Source organism: Coccidioides immitis (assembly GCF_000149335.2).
Source record: "Coccidioides immitis RS genomic scaffold supercont3.6, whole genome shotgun sequence".
NCBI lineage: Eukaryota > Fungi > Ascomycota > Eurotiomycetes > Onygenales > Onygenaceae > Coccidioides > Coccidioides immitis.
Genome location: NW_004504312.1, coordinates 344,332 through 363,926, shown reverse-complemented (window position 1 = coordinate 363,926; position 19,595 = coordinate 344,332). Strand labels below are relative to the sequence as shown.

Genomic DNA, 19,595 nt, shown 5'->3' with positions numbered 1-19,595 from the left:
TCTCCTTGCACTCCGCTCGGCGTATTGGACTCCCGTGTCTAGTCACGTGACTGGATTTGGGAAATTTTGCGTGTCCGCAGCCTTCACGCAGCGCCAGGAACAACGCACTTTGCGAGCTGCGAAGTGTGCAAGCGTTGGCGATTTCGGTTCACACAGATGGACGCTTTCAAGCTGCTTACCCGATCTATCAAGCTAAAAGGCTCCCAGCTCGGGTCCTCGTCAATCTCCAGCCACCTTCCCTCAGCTGGCGAAGCGAACAATCCGCAACTCTTCCCTGCCTCAGAAGCAGATAAAACTCGCGGAACGAAGCGAAAGAGAGAGTCTGGAGAGGACACTGAGCTACCGAATGAGATTCCGGTTCCCGATTTCTTTGGCTCGGGATCTACTGCAGCAGAGTCGCCAAAAGCTCAGCGGAAACGAGTGACGGGAAAAGATGCCGACGCTGAGGGTCAACATGGCGAGGAGACCTCCATGCCAGAAGAAGAGCGCAAGTCTATATTGAAGTCCCATAAGATCAAAATGACCGACCTACGAACTCCGCCGTTCCGCGCCGTTGACACCGATATAAGTGGGAAGAAATCGAAAAGAAAGAAAAAGAAAGTTGAAGAACCTCCCCCGTTGACACGAAAGCAGCTAAAGGCTGCTCAGAGACTCTATCCCGAGCCCCTGACATCCTTCGATAAACTTAGGACAAGATACCACATCTCAAGACGGCTTTCAGACAATATCGCCAGTCAGGGTTATACTGTTCCTACGGAAGTCCAGTTGGGATCGTTACCATTATTACTGGGAAATGCCCCGGCGCCAAATGAACGGACTGCAGACGATGAGTCATTACGATCGCAGTCGGAGCGGGAGCCCGACCTTCTTGTGGTTGCGCCGACTGGTAGTGGGAAAACCCTCTCGTTTATGATTCCCTTGATAAATAAGATAATGAAGCACCACCATGACAACCCCGGTCTTAAAGAGATTCTTGCCATAGTAGTCGCACCAACAAAGGAGCTTGTGGCGCAGATTGTAAACGAGGGTCGAAAATTAACAGCGGGAACCGGAGTCAAAGTTTCTGCGGTGCGAAAAGGAATGCGGATCGTGGAGGAAAGAGGTCAAGAGACGAGATCCTTAGAGGAAGAAAACGATGGCGATGACTCTACCGCGTCTAGTGACGAGGAGATCCACTCAAGTGAAGGGGAAAAGTCGAAGGATATCCCTCTTACGAAAAGCGATATTTTAGTGTGCACGCCCCTAGTTCTAGCAAACGCGCTGTCGGACGGTGGGAAGAGAGATGTTGCTCCTTTACCATCCGTCCAGAAGCTCGTGCTAGATGAAGCCGATGTCCTTCTTGACCCTCTATTTCGGGAGCAGACTCTCAGTATATGGAGAGCGTGCACACATCCTCAGCTGAGAGTTGGGCTTTGGTCCGCAACGATGGGCTCTAATATCGAAGAACTTACAAAGTCAACGATTAAAGAGCGGCAGGAACTTTTAGGATTAAAGGACGAATCATCCCTTATCCGACTCGTTGTGGGGTTAAAGGATACCGCTATCCCCAACATATCACATAAACTTGTCTATGCTGCAACCGAACAAGGCAAACTCCTCGGGCTGCGCCAATTACTGCACCCAACTAGTACAAGCAGCTCTACTACGCATCTTCGCCCCCCCTTTTTAATATTTACGCAAACAATCGCCCGAGCCATAGCTCTACATTCAGAACTCATGTATGATATCCCAGCGGAAGCGGGGGGGTCATCACGCATTGCTGTTTTGCATTCAGAACTCTCAGACTCTAAGCGATCAGACGTTATGGCCGGATTTCGAAAGGGCGAGATCTGGGTCCTGATTACCACCGACTTATTAGCTCGTGGGGTCGACTTTCGAGGAATAAATGGCGTCGTGAATTATGATATTCCCAACTCCAGCGCCTCATATGTTCACCGCGTTGGGCGAACGGGTCGTGCGGGCCGTGAGGGCGGCGTGGCAGTGACCTTTTATACCAAAGAAGATATTCCATATGTTAAGAATATTGCAAATGTGATATCCGCAAGCGAGAACCTACGTGGCACAGAAGAAGGTGAACGGATTCCAAAATGGCTGCTTGATGCATTACCGAGTCTTTCAAAGAATGACAAGAAGGACTTGAAAAAGTATGGTGTTAAGGCTCGAAGGCCTTCAACCATCAGTGACAAGACGACAAGCAAGAAAACGAGGATTAGTACCAAAAGTGGTTTTGATAGGAGAATGGATAATAAACGGAAAGGTGCGATTAAGGGAAGTCAGCGACGAAAAGCGAGGGAACAATTAAATGATGAGGAGAGCGAAGATGATGTCTGGAATGGCATCGACGACTAACTTGATACTTTTGATACTAAAAGCGAGTCCATGAGACTTAGTTTTCAGCCAAATAGCCACAGTTATATTGCTGATTGCTTGTCTATTGTCTATTAATGCATATAGTCATAAGCGTAACCTTCATATCTCATAAGCCCGTATTTAGTTCTAACTATGTTCATTCGTATCCCAAGTCCAGACGGACCACCAACAGCGCACCTCAAGAGGGGAGCCATCTTTGCCTTCCCAATCATCGTGTCCGATTTCTTCGCCATCTTCTAGGATTGTTAGCCCTATATTACGCATCCGTTTTCTCAGCTCGTTCACTTGGGAGATATAGGCATCCCTAAGAGGCATTTCAAGCACCACTCTTGACCTAGTTTCAGGGCTGAGCCATTTTTGGATGGTTTGGGTCAACCATCGTGGATGATCCGGCGAATATAGGGGGTCAGCAGCGAGTATAACATCATATTTTTCCTGGCCCTCCACTTCATGCTGGTCTTGTAAAGACCAATCTAGGACACCTGTAGTGACCGAAGACCCTGTTTTTAACAAAAGCTCCTCGTTTAAGGATACATTATGAGCCAAGTTCGGTACAATATCTGGTAGATCCGTGAGGTGCATAGAGGCAGCAGAACCCCATAATGATGCGAAAGAGATGCCCACAAGGCCGGTTCCAGCGCCCATCTCAAGTGCGCGAAGAGGCCGGCCATCTTTGTACATGGCGGGGAGCAAATTCGATGGTGGTAATAAAAGTCCGCTCAACCGCCGGGCAAGCAGATATGAGGAAACCCAAGTCTTCATACCCAAATTATCTGATGTAAGAGATGGCTCATGAAGGGTCACCGAGATCTCCGTGGATTCTGTCATTGGAATTCTGAATACTCGAGACATGGACGGCCTGGCTATACGAATAGTGTTAGATAAGCTACATCACAATGACTGGCTGCTCGAACACCAGCTCAAATCTTACCTGTCCGGCCAGAACGTTCGCACAACCTGGTGCTAGCTGCGTGCCATACTACCTCCCGCAACTCATCAGAATCAAGCCACGACAGAGCACTGGAGATTATAGCGGTCAAGTATTGCGCGACACCACTAGGGTGAATTGACGGTAAATTTTCGGTTGATTTTCCGTTGTTGAACGTATGAGGCTGAATAGCGAGGCAATCAAGGGCACGTAATATCTCTGCCGCCGACGGCTTCATGTACAACTGAGGGAGATCAAAAACTGTAAAACGACGGAGAATCCAACGTCAGCTTATCGGCTTCCAGGGCCCGTTCAGCCATAAACGGGGCATACTGGGGAAATACCATGTAGGGGTTGAGCGTCATCGTCCATGGTAGCTAAACAACAGGGTTGCAGCAGCACAGAAATCCATAGAGGGATAATTATAAATCCTAGTAGGCAACTAACGCGTCTCCGATACGGTCTTCCGGCGCAACGTCGTCAGAGAAGCTGAATGGCTGAAGAGAAAACTTTTTGATACCAGGAGGCGAAAGGTGGTCCGTGCGGTGTGTGTGCAAAACCTTATCGATCTGACTGGCCCCGCCGTGCGTTGGGTTTAGTGTATGCATACTCCGTACGGAGTACTACGCATGCTCCTGATAAGAGAAACCAGAATACGGAGTACTAGTATCAGTCACCCTTGTTGGTCCAGGATTGGAGGGCTCTTATGGCAAAACTCGGGCTAGAGAATCTCAATTCAATGTAGCCTTAAATCCTTGGTATGCTTGTTCGATGTCAAAGGCAAGTTCTCGAGCTTGGTCTTCAGCTAGTTCTTCCGTGGCCCTCATTTGATTAAGGGTAATAAGCCATTGGATTATTTTCCCTCTATTCTCAAAGTCTTCATCTGTCACCTTATTCACAGACTGGATGACCTCTGAGAGTAAAGGATGCAAAGCATCTTTCGAAACCATATTGAGCTTCAAGGCATCCAAAAAGGTAATGAAATTTTCCGTCGCAGCAAGGATAAGGCTTCCGGAAGCGGGACCAGCCGCAGGAGGTTGAGAAGGGTTATGGGAGGGCTGCTCTACTGTTGCAGGGAGGCCTATTCGAAGCCTCTCCGTCGCTCTGGGGCACTCCAACTATGAACGTATTAGCGGGTACGCTTGAGACAATTCATAATACTACAATTACTCACCCCCCATGTCCGCTTAAAACTATCCAAGTCGACGAACTCATTCGATACGTTCTCGTCGCTCAAGCTGGATCTGTACTGCTTGAGAAGCCTAGCGCATGTCTCCGTGTAATGGGATTCAGTAACGGCATCCTTTATATATGCCTTTTCAAGCCCATCCAAGGTCAAAATAATACTATATATTTCCGCAAGCGATTCGTAGAGGTCCCGCTCCGCCGGTGTAGAGGAAAGCTTAACTTCCTAATAGCCATAAGTATCAAGCTGCCACGTCGACAGTCAACATAAGCAAAACGTCCACAATACCTCATCTAAGTTTATGGACGCCGACAGTGCTGGATTCGGAGTATAACTGTATGGCGTTGGCGCATAAGAAAGCGGCCGTTGAGAATACATCGTGCTGGTTGATGAAGTTATGACGAACGGACGGGCTGTTTGGGCGTCGGTTTGGCTGTTGGAGGGACGGAGTGGTCCGTGCGTGCGGCCGGGCAAAAATTCGCCCCGGCGAAAAAGCACTCTAGGAAAATTCGGCTTTAAACTTGACACTGGTTCAGGTCCCTCTACTACACCGCAATCGCATTTAATAGCCACTCTATTGGAGTGGTCAGCGACGATGGCGGGCTCCGCGAAGAAGTCAACGAAAAAATTCGGCAAAAAGCATCTCAGAGACACGATCGACCGCCGACGCGAATTTGCAAAGGTCAAGCAGCGACACCAGCTGAAGGAAAAGAAGAAGGCCAAAAATGCTGCAAAACAAGCTGCGGAAGAAGAGGAAGAGCAGACTTCTGCAATAAATGTTGACAAACAAAATGGTTTTGAAGCGATGGATGTTGACGATTTCTTCGCTGGCGGTTTCGACATCCCACAAACCAGCGCAACGAAAAGCTCGAAAAACAAGGACGTACCGCCGAAAACTGGGAAGCGGAAAAGGACGGAGCAAGCTGGTGGCGAAGCACCATCTATAGAAAGTGAAGACGAGGATATTCAGAGCGGCGATACTACGAATGCGAGCGGATCAGAAAGCGAGATGGACGACATGGACGCTCACGTGGGACAGCTCGAAGCACTCAAGGAGAAGGATCCCGAGTTCTACAAATATTTGCAGGAGAACGATGCTGAACTACTTGAATTCGGCGACCATGGTGATCTTGCGGAGGTGGACGGGCTCAGTGAGAGCGACGAAGAAGAATCAATCCCGCGCAAGAAAAAGAAGACCGACAAAGCCGAGGAGGGAACACCGGCGAAGACTCTACAGCTTTCTACCGTCCAACAATGGCAGAGATCGATGTCTGAGTCAAACTCCTTGAGAGCCACCCGTCAGGCTGTCCTGGCGTTCCGAACAGCTGCTTATGTCGATGAAGAGGACGCGCAGGATCGCAGGTTCAATATCTCAGACCCGGACGTATACCATCAAGTACTCGTTACTGCACTTGAACACGTTCCGAAGGTGCTGAATCATCACATACCCGTAAGAGAGACTGCAGGCAGGAAGGTTAGAGTGTCGATGGATTCGAAGAAGTTCAAGACTCTAACACCTCTCATCAAATCACACACATCGTCTATCCATCAGCTCCTCACGAATTTATCCGATGCAGCTGCATTGAGGCTTACGCTATCGTCCATTACACCAATGCTCCCCTATCTCTTACAATTCAGAAAACTACTCAAAGTTATTATCAAAACGGTTGTCGGACATTGGTCCGACTCTTCAAATTCTGAAGCCACGAGGATATCGGCATTCCTGGTACTTCGTCGGTTAATGGTAATTGGAGATGCTGGGATTCGTGAAGCCGTCTTGAAAGCGACTTATGAAGGGATCGTGAAAGGAAGCAGGAGCACGACAGTTCACACCCTTGCTGGAATTAATTTAATGAAAAACTCTGCCGCTGAGCTCTGGGGCTTAGATCAAGACATCGCCTACACCACCGGGTTCACATCTATCCGTCAGCTAGCCATTCACCTGCGAAGCAGCATTACCAATCCCACAAAGGACTCATACAAGACAGTTTACAACTGGCAGTACGTCCATTCACTTGACTTCTGGTCCCGTATGTTATCTGCACATTGCGATTCAATGACCGAGGCCAAGGCGGGCAAGCAATCCGTGTTGAGGCCCCTCATCTACCCCGTTGTGCAGATTACTATTGGAGCTATGCGTCTAATCCCCACGGCGCAATATTTCCCTCTCCGTTTCCAGCTAACGCGTGCTCTCCTTCGCTTGTCTCTCGCAACTGGAACATATATCCCTCTAGCCTCCGTTTTATTAGAGGTGCTTCTGTCCTCCGAAATGAAGACTCCTCCAAAAGCAAGCACGCTAAAACCGCTAGAATTTTCGACCTGTATCCGTGCTCCAAAGACCTATTTGCGAACCCGCATCTACCAGGACGGTGTTGCGGAGGAAGTTTCAGAACTTTTATCGGAGTTCTTTGTTCTTTGGACAAAAAATATTGCCTTTCCCGAGCTTTCTCTGCCCGTGATAGTCATGCTTAAGCGCTGGTTGAAAGAGGTTTCATCTCGCTCGTTAGGAAATAAAAATGTGAAGATTAATCAGATGTTTGCCTTACTGGTGCAAAAGGTGGAAGCCAATAGCCGTTGGATTGAAGAGCGGAGATCGAAGGTAACATTCACGCCAAAAGACCGTGCGGAGGTGGAGGGATTCTTGAAAGATACTGAATGGGATTCGACGCCGTTGGGTGCCTTTGTCAAGACCCAAAGAGCGCAAAGAACTGAGCGGGCAAAGATCCTTGAGAGGAGTCGCAGGGAGGAGCGCCAAAGAAAAGATGAAAAAGGCGATGAAGAAGCCGATCAGGCAATGGTGGACGGCGGTAGTGAGGATGAAGAATCGAGTGAGGCTTCATAGTAGGTATCCTGCTCTTTGAATCTTTTTTTTTTTTTGTTAGAATAGGGATGAGAGGGCTCAATGGATTCTCGTTGTATGCATATACAGTTCGCGACATCGAAGTGCCTCTAGCGTGTTTTACTAACTAGCTACAAAAGAACATCTATTGCTTCATTAATGGCATTTGAGATTTAATGAAAATGTTGCGGCTATTGGCAATCAAAGAAGAGCCAAAACATCATTCGAATGCTGCTTTCATGCGAAGCCGTTCTCCGTTTCCCGCCCATGTTTCCCGACCCCAACCGCTCGATAAGGTTGCATGCTCTAAAAGCACCCTTACCCGACTACAGATTTATCCAACTAAAGTCCTTCTCTTTACGCTTTCTGACCCTTAACATTTGCAGATTCTCGAATACGTAAGGCCATTGTTGTATTTTGGCCGTTGTACTCCCTGGACTACTCCTTTCACTCTGGAGTTGCGCCTTTGAGAGGCATGTTTGCCAACTTCAGGCATAATGGCCCATCGATCACCGAGAAGGGACTGCCCGCTTTATCTGATTGCTCGTTGTTCCTCTTTGTCTGGTATTTGCTTTCATTGGCAAATGCGATATTTTTGCATTTGACTGGGGAAGTTCGTATCTCCATGTCTTCTATAAATATGTTCTTCTGTCCGAGCTTGAGGTGTTCAAGAAAGTACCATCATCTACTCCAAGTATCAGACCAAGCCAGGACATCGCCCCTAATTTCTCAACATGTCTTCCGGCCAGAGAGGGTCCAACAATCCAGGTAACCCTTGGAACCAAGGGAGGACTTTTGCTCAGGTCGCCAGCTCCGCAAGGAGTCCGCCACTAGCACAATCCGCTGGAGAAAGCCGTGCTCCGCCTGAGAGCAACGTCGATAATGACGGATTCACGATAGTACAGAACAATCGAAGAAATCGGAATGGCCATGGCCATGGCCAGCTCCCTGCAGGTCATGGCTCCGGTCGAGGGAGAGGAGGAGCTCAATTCGGAGGTGATGGACGTCGAAATGAGCCAAGCCGAGGTCGAGGAGCCCACAGAGGGCATAGCCAGGGCGGAAGAGGCCGTGGTTCTTATCCTCAGCGCTCGTTCAATGATTCACCGCACAACAGCCAGGGAAGCTGGGGAAACCAGGGCGGCTCACAGGGTTATAGATGCAAAAGCAACGAGCCACCAAAGCTATACAAGTATGCTCTGTAGCCAGATAATAGCCACTGATTCTATGAGGCGCTGACATTTACTTTTTTAGCGATTACAAAAAGTCCACCCATCAACCATCTCAGGGTGTCAAGAGCCTGGAAGATGACATCGTCAAGGAGAACCAAAAGGATTTAACACTCAAGCTCGGGAATCTGAAACTTGCGGACCACAAGTTCTCCCTTCCAATGAGGCCCGGCTATGGAAATCACCCAACTGTGAATCTACTCGCCAATTATTTCGAGATCAGTGGTATCAGTAGCCTTGTCTTCTATGAATTCAATGTGCATTTTCAAGCAACTATGTCTCTTCGGGTCAAACGACGTCTGTTCACGTTATTGCTTCAGCAACCCCCACTGAATAATGAATCCGTGGCGACGAATTATGTGGATAAGCTGATTTGCGTCAAGAAGCTCAGCCCGCAGAACATTCGCGTTGGGTACTATGAAGACGGTGAAACAGGCACCCAAAGCCATACCGTCACTCTTCAATATAGTCGTTCATATCGAATGGCACAGTTGCTGGCAGATTTAAGATCACCGTTTGAGTCATATGACAGAGATGAAAGAAATATGGCGATCCAAGCGTTGAACATGGCCGTGGCACGGTTTCCGAATCATACTCCAAGAATACAATGTGTTGGTCAAAGCAGACATTTCTTTCTCAACCCCACTGAGGATCTCTCACTTGGGGGTGGTCTAGAGGCAAGACGAGGCTTTTTTCATTCTGTCAAGCCATCGACTGGCCGACTGCTTTTGAACCTAAACGTATCCACTGCCGCATTTTATAGAGCAGGAAATTTGAAGGACGTATCGGAAGAAGTGGTCCCCTTTACAGCAGCAGAGGGGGACAGCAGACGCACTGGCATACTCGACAGGTTTTTGCGAAAGGTCCGCGTCAAGACAACCCATGGACAAAGACATCAGACCAGGACCATTTTCGAAGTCGCAAAAAATTCGGAAGGCAAGGCTGCTGGGCCGTCGGAAGTTAATTTTTGGTGGCCTCAAGGACAGCCTGCGAGATATATCAGTGTCAAAGAATACTTTAGAAGGCGTATGTCGCCAGACTACAACCCGGCAATAGGTTTCAATTCTTGCTAACATTTCCTTTTAGAGTACAACGTAATCCTTGAAGATAACCAAATCGTGATCAACGTCGGATCCAGGGACAGGCAATGCTACCTTCCAGCGGAATACTGCAATATTATTGAAGGCCAGGTTGCTCGCCAGAAACTCTCTCCGGATCAAACCACTAATATGATAAGGATTGCTTGCCGCAATCCTACAGCAAACGCGTTGGATATTTCCGGCCAGGGTTTGAACCTTATGGGAGTCGGGCGAAGAGAGGGCCCGGTAAGCTGCCTTCGGTTTATGAAAAGCTGCTTGACGCTTTGTATGTTTGATCACTAACACAGTTATGCCCATAGAAGGAGAAATTCGGGATTGATATCGCCCACGAGTTACTCTCTGTTAAAGGCATGGTACTTTCACCACCCCGACTCAAATACAAAATGGACTCTATGCCTTCTTTGGAGTGTGGATCATGGAATTTCACTGGGCATTTATTCAGGAAAGCGGGCCACCTGCCAGGGACCAATCCTATCGGCGTTATCACTGTTGGAACCTTCAAGAGTGAACCCGAAGATTTCCTCAAGTCGCTGAAACAAACTCTCCAAGGGTATGATATCAACTGGCGCGACAGTGGGTCAACACGCATTCGCATACCTGCCACCCACAGGGCGGATGAGAATCGGTACAGACAAGCTTTCCAGCAATTCAAAAACATGCGGACACCATATGTCATTGTGCTCCTGCCAAGGTTTGACCAGCAGGTATACTCGTATGTGAAATACTATGGAGACATTGTGACCGGAATTCCGAACACCTGCGTTACCGAAAAGTATGTGAAGAAGGAAAAGCGCATCACCTTCAAGACAGATGGTGGGGCTGTGGAAAACATAGCTCTAAAAATCAACCTCAAACTGGGGGGAATCAATCATGAGATTCAAAGCGATGGGAGAATCCACGACATTATACGGACAACGATGTTCATCGGCATCGATGTCACCCATCCAACTGGTACGGATTCTCAGTCCGGTGCTCCCAGCATTTCTGCCGTGGTTGCCAACAACGACCCGACACTCGCGCAATGGCCTGCGAGTATAACCACCCAAGAGCACCGCAAGGAAATGGTGGAGTCAGTTCTTGAGCGTATGGTCACAGACAGATTACGCGCATGGAAGGATCAAGACAAACTTCCGGCAAGAATCATTGTATATCGTGACGGCGTCTCTGAGAGCCAGTATCAGGAAGTGCTTGATACAGAGCTCGTTCAGATTCAGTCGGCGGTAGAGCAGCACTACGCTGGCAGGAGTTTACCAAAAATCACACTGTTGATTGTCGGGAAGAGACATCACACTAGGTATGCCATTTTCCTTTCCTCGAAGCTGCACATTTATTATTTACTCCGACACTTCCTCTAATCACGACAAAATAGGTTTTATCCCTTGAATCTCGATGCGGCCGATAAAAAAGGAAACGTGACTCCCGGAACTGTTGTCGACCGCTACTGCACCATGGAACGCAACTTTGACTTCTTCATGGTCTCTCATGCAGGTATCCAAGGCACGAGTCGTCCGGCTCACTATGTCGTACTCCATGACTCGAACAACTTCACGGCTGATCAGCTACAAAGTATTGTAAGTCTTTTCGTCCCGTTGCCCTTTTTGGTGCCTCTTTTCTTGATATAATAACAGTCTAATAACCAACTCCACCAAGACCCATGACCTTACATGGGTATATGGCCGTGCTGCACGCTCAGTGTCCATCGCCACCCCAGCGTATTACGCTGACATTGTCTGTGAGCGTGGAAGATGCTATTTATATTCCGTTTTCAATAATGCTTTGCCTGGGCAGTACCAAGGGAACAATAACCGCTGGATGCAAGGTGTGCATCCGAACCTGCAAGACACGATGTTTTATATTTAATTTACTTGAGGATCTAGAAAAGGGGAAGGATACGTGACTTTAAAGGTGGCCTGGATTTACTAGGCATATTCTGGGCATGGTTTGAATTAATGGCCGTTTTGGGTACCAATAGAAATGGGATTCGTTTTGGCTCCTTTGGTCCTCTTTAAACAATCCATTATCGGCTACTTTTTTCTTTCTTCTCTTACACCACAAGCATCATGTTATGTGCACGGTTATACACCACCACCACCACCAACACTCTTGCCCTCCTCCCAATCTCCACTCTTGCCTCCCTTCTTGCGGACAACCCTCGCCTCTCCAATAACCATCCCTTTATCAACAGCCTTGCACATATCAAACACCGTCAATGCAGCTCCGACTACGGACGTCAGCGCCTCCATCTCCACGCCGGTTCGTCCAAAACAGTGCACTGTTGACGTAATTAAGACACTTCCATGCGGACAATTACCACTCTCTAGATCCGAACCCGACGACGGGCAAGCCTGGATATCAACCTCTACGCCTGTAATTCCTAATCCCGGGTGAGCTAGCGGAACGATGTCTGCCGTCTTCTTTGCAGCCATAATCCCTGCTATGCGTGCCACGGAAAGCACATCGCCTTTCTTAGTGTAGCCTTCCCCTGTGGTTAGGAGGGAGTAGGGTGTCCCGTTAGAAAAGATTATTCGACAGACGGCTGTGGCAAGACGGGCTGTTTCCGGTTTGTGGGAGATGGAGGTCATATGTACGGTCTCTTTGGGCGTTAGATGCGGAAGGACTGGATGTGAAGTTGTTGGGAGATCTGGCGCTCCGGGTTTGGAAGCTTGATTGGCTTCGGGCGTTGCTTGGAGATTCTTGGGCTGCTTGGTCGAGTAGGCACGACATACTGACGGGGTAAATGATGGTAAAATGTAGGTTGGAATGCTGGTCCATGCTTTCTGCCGTGCAAATCGGCTTCTGCGCATGTGGCCGCTCTGTCCCAAAACTGATGTAGCGGAAACAGGCGTGTAATTTGGTTCATCTAATCGAAAACAAGATCAGCAGAGCATTTTTCAGAGCCATAACATGCAGCTAATTCATTTAACAGACGGTCATCATCATCATCATCATCATTATTCATAGAATTCGTAAAGGTCATAGTTCTAATTTCACGCCGGATACTCCAAAACCCCTCTGCTACGCCAACTAAGCATGATTATAGAAACATAAACCTACCCACCGATCAATATCATAGGCCGATTCTTCATGTTCTCAAGCTCTCCCATGCCTGCATGCTTGGCCTTCTTCCGCTTCACCGCTGCTCCGATAATATCTAGCAGCTGTCGTTCCCGCTCATGGACATCAAGTCCCTCCCGTTCTGCTCGAGCAGACTGTTGAGCGGATTCTAGGAGGCCTAGCGTTTGCAGAGCCTGGGCATCAATCGGCTCGCCGCTATTCTCTTTCCTAATCATATCCCGAAGTGAAACCTCAGCATTTCCAAAGAGGCAAACTTTCAGGTTCCCATCACTCGTGATGCGGAGTCGATTACAGGTCCCGCAGAAATTATGTGTCATGCTAGTTATGAAGCCAACCCGTCCCGCGAAACCGGGAACTTGGTAGGTCTTGCTGGTATCGTTCTTGTGGTCCTGGACTTTCTCCAGGCTCGGATACTTCTCGCGGATCACGCGTAGCATATCTTTATACGGAAACATCTTGCCTTGGCTCCATTTGTTCCCGTCGAACGGCATGTATTCAATGAATCGCACCTCGACTGGTTTCTCACGGCCCATTTCCACGAACGGTATGATTTCTCGATCGTTCAGGCCCCGCATAACCACGCAGTTGATCTTCAACTTGATCCTCGCACCAAGCTCGTTCATTTCCAGGATCCGATCGATGCTCTTCATCACAGCCTCAAAACCCTTGCGGCGAGTCATAAGTTGGAACTGGAATGGATCCAGCGTGTCCAGGCTCAGATTAACCCCTGTGAGCCCCGCTTCGGCCATACTATCCAACTTCCTGTGTAAAGATATACCATTCGTCGTCAGACACAGCTCTCGCAGACCATCTCGTCGCAATTTCCCAATCTGCTGCATCATCGGTATGATATCCTTTCGCACGGTGGGTTCACCGCCCGTCAAACGGATCTTGGTCACACCTTGTGACACGAAGAGCGTAGACAGGTATACTATCTCCGGAGTCGTAAGGAGATGCGCGGGAGGCGAGAGCGGGACGCCCTCTTCTGGCATGCAGTATAGGCATCGTAGGTTGCAGCGCTCCGTGATACTGATGCGCAGATAGTCATGTTGGCGGTTGAATGTGTCGGTAAGGAACGCGGAGAAGGGCTTTGCTTGCTTGAGAGCCGCTTGACGAGCGGATGTCGGCGGAGTAGGATGCTTAGATGGCTGAGACGGTAGTAGTGAGTAGGGTGACGTGGATGAGACTGGGGCAGCGCCATTGCACGCCGTCGCGGCTATGCTCTGAGTTCTTCGGAGTTGCTGCGCCCGTAGGTGGGAGATTGGCCAGCGTCCGCCCCGCGCAAGCCATCGGGGCGCGCTTGAACAGTACGTCATGGTTGCTGGAACAACTCTGCGGGACTTCAGCTAGAAACTGCCGGTTTGTCGTCTAGTTACCTCAGGAGACGCATTCTGGGATGTCTAGCAAGTGTCAAATGTGGCACAAGCCCATTCTTATACGGAGTACGGAGTAGTTACAGCGTAAGCTGGCGGCAATGCAGGCCTATTAGTCACCTCCACGGGGCAAGGAGTGGAGTGCGAGCTCGCTGGGGGCAACCGGGGAACTGTCTTGGCCGAAAAGGCTGGGAGGATTTTGGCTCGGAAGGGCGTAAGTCTGCCCATGACTGATGGTGGCAGTTTGCGATCGACAGTGACCTTTCTGTCTCCGCAGCAATTTGTCATCGCGCTTCATCCAAGTTGCAAATAACCACCGTGTCTCGCTCTGTTCGCAGTGCAGTCAAAAGCATTGTTCGATATTTTTTTTTTAAGATACTATACACAAAGCTAACACCGTAATCGCTGTCGATAAAATAGGATACTCTATATACTCCGTACACGCATACAAAATCTAACCTTCGTGAAATTGAAATCAACAGAAAGCTTTGTACACCCGCTTCCATTTTGGCCAGCTCTCCCTTTCGGCCTTCTCCTCCGCAATCAAGTGCTGCAGATTCAAATCTCGCCGCCCGGTGGTAAGATCCATATCCTTCGCATGCACAATAGATGTGCGGTACCATAGTTTATATGTAATGTAAAATGTTAGCACAATCGGTGCAGCGAGGTAGGTCGAGAACCAGGTTTTGACTCTCTCGGAGTGCGACAATTCCCCATAGCCGATAGGGGCGAACCCAGTCCAGAACTGCGCAACAAGGACAATGCAGTTGATAATGAATCCAATCCAGGAGGTGATGACGCCACCTTGGGCTCTGAAGGGAAGTTCATCAAGGCTATGGCCCTGGATCTTCCAGCCTCGACGGAATCGGATGTGAGCAAGACAGATGGAGGCCCAAGTGAAGACGGATGAAAGGCCGGAAATCGCCAACATCCACGTGAAAGCTTCCTGCTGCTTTGGCGTAGCAGCGAGGAATCCCAGAAGACCAAAGCAAGAAGCAACAAGGATGGACATTAGGGGACGGCCCTTTCGATCGATATACGCAAGGAGAGCAGGAGCCTGGTGCTGCTCAGCCAAGGCGGTCAAGGTACGCGACGAGCCGTAGATAGCAGCGTTGCCAACAGACAGAACAGAGATCAGGATAACCGCATTCATCACCGAGTCAAGACCTTTGATTCCAGCATCGCTGATTGCGATGACGAACGGCGACGCTTTGACATCAGTAGAGGAACCGTTTAGCAATCTCTCGTCAGTGTACGGCACAAGCAGGCCAACGATGACCATGGACACGATGTAGAACAAGACAATACGCCAGAATACCTGCTTGACCGCGGTAGGGATAGATTTTCGTGGATTTGCAGTTTCGGCCGCAGCTAAACCCACCAGTTCTCCACCACCAAAGGTAAATGCAGCCGTGACGAACACGCTGCACAGACCTTTGAATCCATTGTTGAACGCACCCGGATTATGCCAAAACCTACCGCCGATATAGTCGCCGTTCGGGCCACCGCCACAGTTCAATACAATACCTAGAATGCTATTGAAAAATTGTTAGAATCCATCAATACTTTTCGAGCATCGGCGAAATGTGGATTTCTTACATGAACCCGATGACAGCGATGACTTTGATAATCGAAAAGACGAATTCCGCCTCGCCGTATCCAAGGACACCGAACAAGTTGATAACGACAATGAGCACATAGAACATAGCAACCCAGGCAGCCGGAGATACATCGGCTTCCCAGTAGCCGACGGTGATAGCAGCTGCGACGATCTCGAGAGGAAGCAAGGTAAGCCATAGGATCGCGTAATTCCAACCCATGGCGAAACCCCATGCAGGGTCCAGAAATCGCGTCGAATAGTGAGCAAACGCTCCGGCAACGGGGTACATGACGGCCAGTTCACCGAGGGCATGGATAGTTGCGTACAACATGATGCCGATCAAACAAAAAGCAATGACAACCGAAGCCGGTCCTCCGGTTGCCAATGATCTACCGGAACCGACGAAAAGACCCGTTCCTTGACGACATGATAAGCGATAATGCCGCAGCAGAGTAGGACATGCTGGACGGAACAGAAATCTCCACTCCAGACTCAGCGAATAAACAAGCACATACCTATCGAGCCTCCAATGGCAATCATCTGCAGATGTCTCGACTTCAATCGCCGTTTCAACGGCGACGCAGCCGTCGCGGCCGCGGCGCCCTCGGCATCGAATCCTTCCGTATTCGAGCTTATTGGTTGTGAGATATAGGCGTTGGGATCCCTCTTGAAGCTATTGATGATGCGTTGCGCAAAAGAACCCTCTGGTTGCTTTTGGAGGCCTTCGTCCCACGATGCGACACGCATCGCCTCCGCGTCGGCGATCATCCCGCTTCCTTGCTTGTGTTCGACGCCCATGATTGTTTCTTTCTTCGCCCTCTCTTTTTGTTTTTTTTTTTTTTTTTTCTTTTTCCTTTTTTACTTTTTTTCCCCTTTCCGGAGAAATTGATATCTGCGCTCCCTGTCGTATAGATGAGTAGCTAGGGGATGATATAGAATAAAAATTCGAAGCAGTCAAGAATTTGTCACCTCAACACATGGTCACGAATGAATGTGGGGCGGTCGGGGGTGCCGGAAGAGACGCGATCAGAAGCCTAGCGATCGTGTCAGAGGCAGATAGTCCCGATGAAACGAACGAGCCTGACGAAATCGGCAGAGGTTTGGGCGATGGCGGACGGGAGACAGAGGTGGGATGGAGAGCAGCTTTATCAGGGCTCAACGAGCAGCTCTTGGCATTTCTCTGGCACCGAGTCCCTCTATCCCTGGCTCTCCGCAATCTCTCAAGGATGATTCCAGTTGCGAGAAAGGCGCCCAGCGTTCATGATTGGTTGGCTTCGTTCCCACTGGTCGCCGCAAACCTTGAGAAACCCAGGATTAGTAGCATGAAGTTATTCCTGACTCGTCTTAGCCGGTTTCGCCTCCTTCGCTCAGATAACCAAAAAAATTCGCACTTGTTCAACCTCGTCACCCGCCATCCCGATGGCAGATGAAGGAACTGGGTTGAGGAATTGCTTGTGGAGCAAACTTTCCAGAGTTTTCTCTAGAAGAAAGTGGGCCTCACAGGGCGCGTTTCTGCGCTGATCATTCTGCTCGGGTTCGGACTTGTGTCAACTTTTCAAAGCTCCCCCCCACGCATCCACGTTGTGTGCACAGGAATCAGAACAACTCTCAACTCGCCGGGTCGGGCAGCCGGAGCAGAAAAATTTCAGCAGCTGCAACGTGTGGGAGTTCCGGCGGGTCGGACTACGCGGGGGCCATTCTGCGATGGGAACAGCAGAACTGCCCTTGACGGCTGGTCACCTTCAGGGAACATCCAGATAGCCTGGATCTGGCCAGAGATGTGATTACTTGCTCTCACACGACTTTTGGGAAGCTGCCAAAGCCCAATAATATCTCCTTCTTTTCCTCCCTACTCTTTTTCTCGACGCGGGGCTGAATGCCGATGACATACGGCCTACGGAGCACGGAGTAGTACCAAGTGGATCGCCGAAAAGTCTACTCGGAATATAGTTAGGTTTACGCCAGAAGGTTCGTGGAATATTCGCTTAACCAGTACGGAGTACTCCGTACTCAGTAATCCGTAACGGGTGACGGGATGCAGATCGCCATGCTGGAATAGCCGTCTGAGAGCTAGAATTTGAGACGCAGCAAAAGTATATATCTGAGAGAGGGCGAAAGCCTCGAAACTGCCAGCGGAAAATTCCGCGCGCCCTTCGAGTCCTTGTATTAGGCAAGGTTTACCCAAAAAAAAAAAAAAAAAAAATATCTATGCACGAACTCGGAACGTATCCTTACTCCCGTAACCCGGTGGGCAATCCTGGAAACCAGCCTTGGCAGACTGCTGTTCACTCATCAGGGTGCATCGAGGTGGAGGAGTCTAAAATCTTCTAGAACATGAGGAGCGGATGCTGCATATGGAGCATCAGTCAATAAAAAATCGACAAATTCAGGACCGCGCACGGAGTGGAATCCAAACATGCAAGGCCAAGACGCTGGATGGGCCGCGTTGGTTTCGATGATTTCGAGATGCCCCCACGGGGATGGCCGTGAATTGCCGCCGCCACCTGGATTTCCCCGAGTGTTTCCTGTTCTTGAATCCAGCAGCAGGCTTTCTTGTTGCTCTATTTTCGGAACCCGATGACAAATCTGCAGTTGAAGAGCATAACTAACTATATCTGGGGAAGCCAGTTGGCATTCTGGAGAGACATTCCGGGTTTTCAAGGTTTCCCCCAAGTTTGATACATCAACAGACATAGTTTGCTCAAACAAGCAAGTTCAGCTGTTCGGAAGCCAGCAGTACTTCATATGCAAGCGAATAGAGCAATCTTAGTCAGGACTAGCTGGCTCTTCTGGGGCCATGACCGTATACGCGGTCTTTAGTCCATTTGTTGGCGGAAGAGGAGAGCTTCTAAAAATTCCGCTGCAAACCTAGCCTAGCGGTCGGAGAATAAAGAAGCTTAAACTGCAGATTGGCGGCCTGCACAAGGCTAGACAGACCGGCAATTATTAATTCCCAAATAAAAAGTGGAATAAACGAGCGGTAATTCCCTCCCCAAGCTCGCTTGGGTTTGTGCCCCATTATCATTCATCGGCGCTGGCATGTCCAAAGAGCACCCCGTCAATCACCCATATAGCCGAGGCTTACGGAGGAAAGGCGGACGGACCGCAGAAAGCAACCAAGCTCCAACTTCATTCTTCAAATCCTCTGGTATCATGCATTCCACTCACGCTACCTGCCGCTGTCGCGAGAGAGCTTGGGTCTCGACGATATCAGTCAGCAGACGTGGTGGCTTGGCTGCACAGGGGTGATGGTCACATGACCGGATTTCCTAGCTGACGCCACAAGAGGCTGTGTCTGCCAAGATCATCATGTGTTCGCTGCCTGAGGCTTCGATGGCGTCGCGCCACAGCAGCGGCAGAAGCCGACACAAAACGGGATGCTTCATGTCGTTCATCATCATGGAACGGAGCCCACGGAATACCTCTTCGATGATGCCGTGAAAAGGTGAAGTTGGAGGACGTTTCGGCGTCTGTCCACACCCCAGGTTAGGAGCATGCCAGGTATGGCGGGGCACCGCGATTTTTGACCTGACCGTTGCGCGAGTAAAATGTGTAGTCCTACGGAATATCCTCTGTACTCCGTACTCTAGATAATAGATCCATGAGCTCTCTTTGCCATTATGACTTATTCAGCATGAGTTGATCGACGCGATGTGTGGTTCTCAGACCCTTTCACCGAGTCTTTGGGAACCGACTTGACTTGCCGTGGACACAAGCTCCCTCTTCATCAACCACCGTTGACGTGCATAATTTGAAAAACCCAAGAGTACGGAGTAGGAAGCTGGGATCATCATAAACATTGTGCCTGTATTCCTTTAGGCGTCGCCAAAAAGTAATTAGACGTGTTGTCCAACCTCAGGATCTTGCTTGGGCAACGGAGAGGGGGAAGACGGTCCGG

At 49.5% G+C, this 19,595-nt stretch overlaps 8 protein-coding genes across 9 annotated transcripts; 3 read left to right on the top strand and 5 right to left on the bottom strand.

The window, feature by feature from the left end:
• Positions 1-156: 156 nt before the first annotated feature.
• Positions 157-2,349, top strand: CIMG_03057 (ATP-dependent RNA helicase ROK1; the record flags this gene model as incomplete). The annotated part of the gene is made up of 1 exon (XM_001243615.1): positions 157-2,349. One exon carries the CDS (start codon positions 157-159, stop codon positions 2,347-2,349), a length of 2,193 nt encoding a protein of 730 aa, XP_001243616.1.
• A 41-nt stretch (positions 2,350-2,390) lies between these two features.
• On the bottom strand, positions 2,391-4,006 carry CIMG_03056 (glucose-inducible SAM-dependent methyltransferase Rrg1). Its single transcript, XM_001243614.2, has 3 exons — positions 3,643-4,006; positions 3,302-3,559; positions 2,391-3,233 (listed from the first exon to the last, which is right to left on the bottom strand). The coding sequence occupies exons 1-3, from the start codon at positions 3,668-3,670 to the stop codon at positions 2,497-2,499; spliced, it is 1,023 nt and encodes a 340-aa protein (XP_001243615.2). The 5' UTR covers positions 3,671-4,006; the 3' UTR covers positions 2,391-2,496.
• Positions 3,847-4,867, bottom strand: CIMG_03055 (the record flags this gene model as incomplete). 2 transcript variants are annotated; one of them, XM_004446240.1, is made up of 4 exons in its annotated part: positions 3,847-4,416; positions 4,473-4,571; positions 4,646-4,709; positions 4,773-4,867. In XM_004446240.1, 4 exons carry the CDS (start codon positions 4,775-4,777, stop codon positions 4,030-4,032), a joined length of 555 nt encoding a protein of 184 aa, XP_004446297.1. In that variant the 3' UTR covers positions 3,847-4,029. The 2 variants fall into 2 exon arrangements, with proteins under 2 accessions (XP_004446297.1, XP_004446296.1); XM_004446239.1 differs by having other exon boundaries at positions 4,473-4,709; positions 4,773-4,862.
• A 149-nt stretch (positions 4,868-5,016) lies between these two features.
• Positions 5,017-7,506, top strand: CIMG_03054 (ribosome assembly protein Noc2). Its single transcript, XM_001243612.2, has one exon. It carries the CDS (start codon positions 5,080-5,082, stop codon positions 7,324-7,326), a length of 2,247 nt encoding a protein of 748 aa, XP_001243613.1. The 5' UTR covers positions 5,017-5,079; the 3' UTR covers positions 7,327-7,506.
• A 551-nt stretch (positions 7,507-8,057) lies between these two features.
• Positions 8,058-11,509, top strand: CIMG_03053 (uncharacterized protein; the record flags this gene model as incomplete). The annotated part of the gene is made up of 6 exons (XM_001243611.2): positions 8,058-8,512; positions 8,575-9,575; positions 9,636-9,874; positions 9,949-10,943; positions 11,019-11,220; positions 11,300-11,509. The coding sequence occupies 6 exons, from the start codon at positions 8,058-8,060 to the stop codon at positions 11,507-11,509; spliced, it is 3,102 nt and encodes a 1,033-aa protein (XP_001243612.2).
• A 16-nt stretch (positions 11,510-11,525) lies between these two features.
• Positions 11,526-14,110, bottom strand: CIMG_03052 (molybdenum cofactor biosynthesis protein A). The gene is made up of 2 exons (XM_001243610.2): positions 12,708-14,110; positions 11,526-12,509 (listed from the first exon to the last, which is right to left on the bottom strand). The coding sequence occupies exons 1-2, from the start codon at positions 14,038-14,040 to the stop codon at positions 11,725-11,727; spliced, it is 2,118 nt and encodes a 705-aa protein (XP_001243611.2). The 5' UTR covers positions 14,041-14,110; the 3' UTR covers positions 11,526-11,724.
• A 321-nt stretch (positions 14,111-14,431) lies between these two features.
• On the bottom strand, positions 14,432-16,495 carry CIMG_03051 (amino acid permease; the record flags this gene model as incomplete). Its single annotated transcript, XM_001243609.2, has 3 exons — positions 14,432-15,632; positions 15,697-16,114; positions 16,213-16,495. The coding sequence occupies 3 exons, from the start codon at positions 16,493-16,495 to the stop codon at positions 14,573-14,575; spliced, it is 1,761 nt and encodes a 586-aa protein (XP_001243610.1). The 3' UTR covers positions 14,432-14,572.
• Positions 16,496-18,234: 1,739 nt separating this feature from the next.
• Positions 18,235-19,554, bottom strand: CIMG_13674 (uncharacterized protein). The gene is made up of 2 exons (XM_004446238.1): positions 19,366-19,554; positions 18,235-19,283 (listed from the first exon to the last, which is right to left on the bottom strand). Exons 1-2 carry the CDS (start codon positions 19,495-19,497, stop codon positions 19,095-19,097), a joined length of 321 nt encoding a protein of 106 aa, XP_004446295.1. The 5' UTR covers positions 19,498-19,554; the 3' UTR covers positions 18,235-19,094.
• Between the last annotated feature and the right edge of the window lie 41 nt (positions 19,555-19,595).

Excerpts from the sequence above, each read along its gene's own strand:
- CIMG_03052 (XM_001243610.2), bottom strand. The coding sequence starts at position 14,040 with ATGACGTACTGTTCAAGCGCGCCCCGATGGCTTGCGCGGGGCGGACGC. Across the intron at positions 12,510-12,707 it reads TCGGCCTATGATATTGATCG|ATGAACCAAATTACACGCCT; the intron begins GTGGGTAGGTTT and ends GTTTTCGATTAG.
- CIMG_13674 (XM_004446238.1), bottom strand. The coding sequence starts at position 19,497 with ATGTTTATGATGATCCCAGCTTCCTACTCCGTACTCTTGGGTTTTTCA. Across the intron at positions 19,284-19,365 it reads CCCAAAGACTCGGTGAAAGG|AGTACGGAGTACAGAGGATA; the intron begins GTCTGAGAACCA and ends TCTATTATCTAG.
- CIMG_03056 (XM_001243614.2), bottom strand. The coding sequence starts at position 3,670 with ATGGACGATGACGCTCAACCCCTACATG. Across the intron at positions 3,560-3,642 it reads TGACGCTCAACCCCTACATG|TTTTTGATCTCCCTCAGTTG; the intron begins GTATTTCCCCAG and ends GTCGTTTTACAG. Across the intron at positions 3,234-3,301 it reads CGAACGTTCTGGCCGGACAG|CCAGGCCGTCCATGTCTCGA; the intron begins GTAAGATTTGAG and ends CTATTCGTATAG.
- CIMG_03054 (XM_001243612.2), top strand. The coding sequence starts at position 5,080 with ATGGCGGGCTCCGCGAAGAAGTCAACGAAAAAATTCGGCAAAAAGCAT.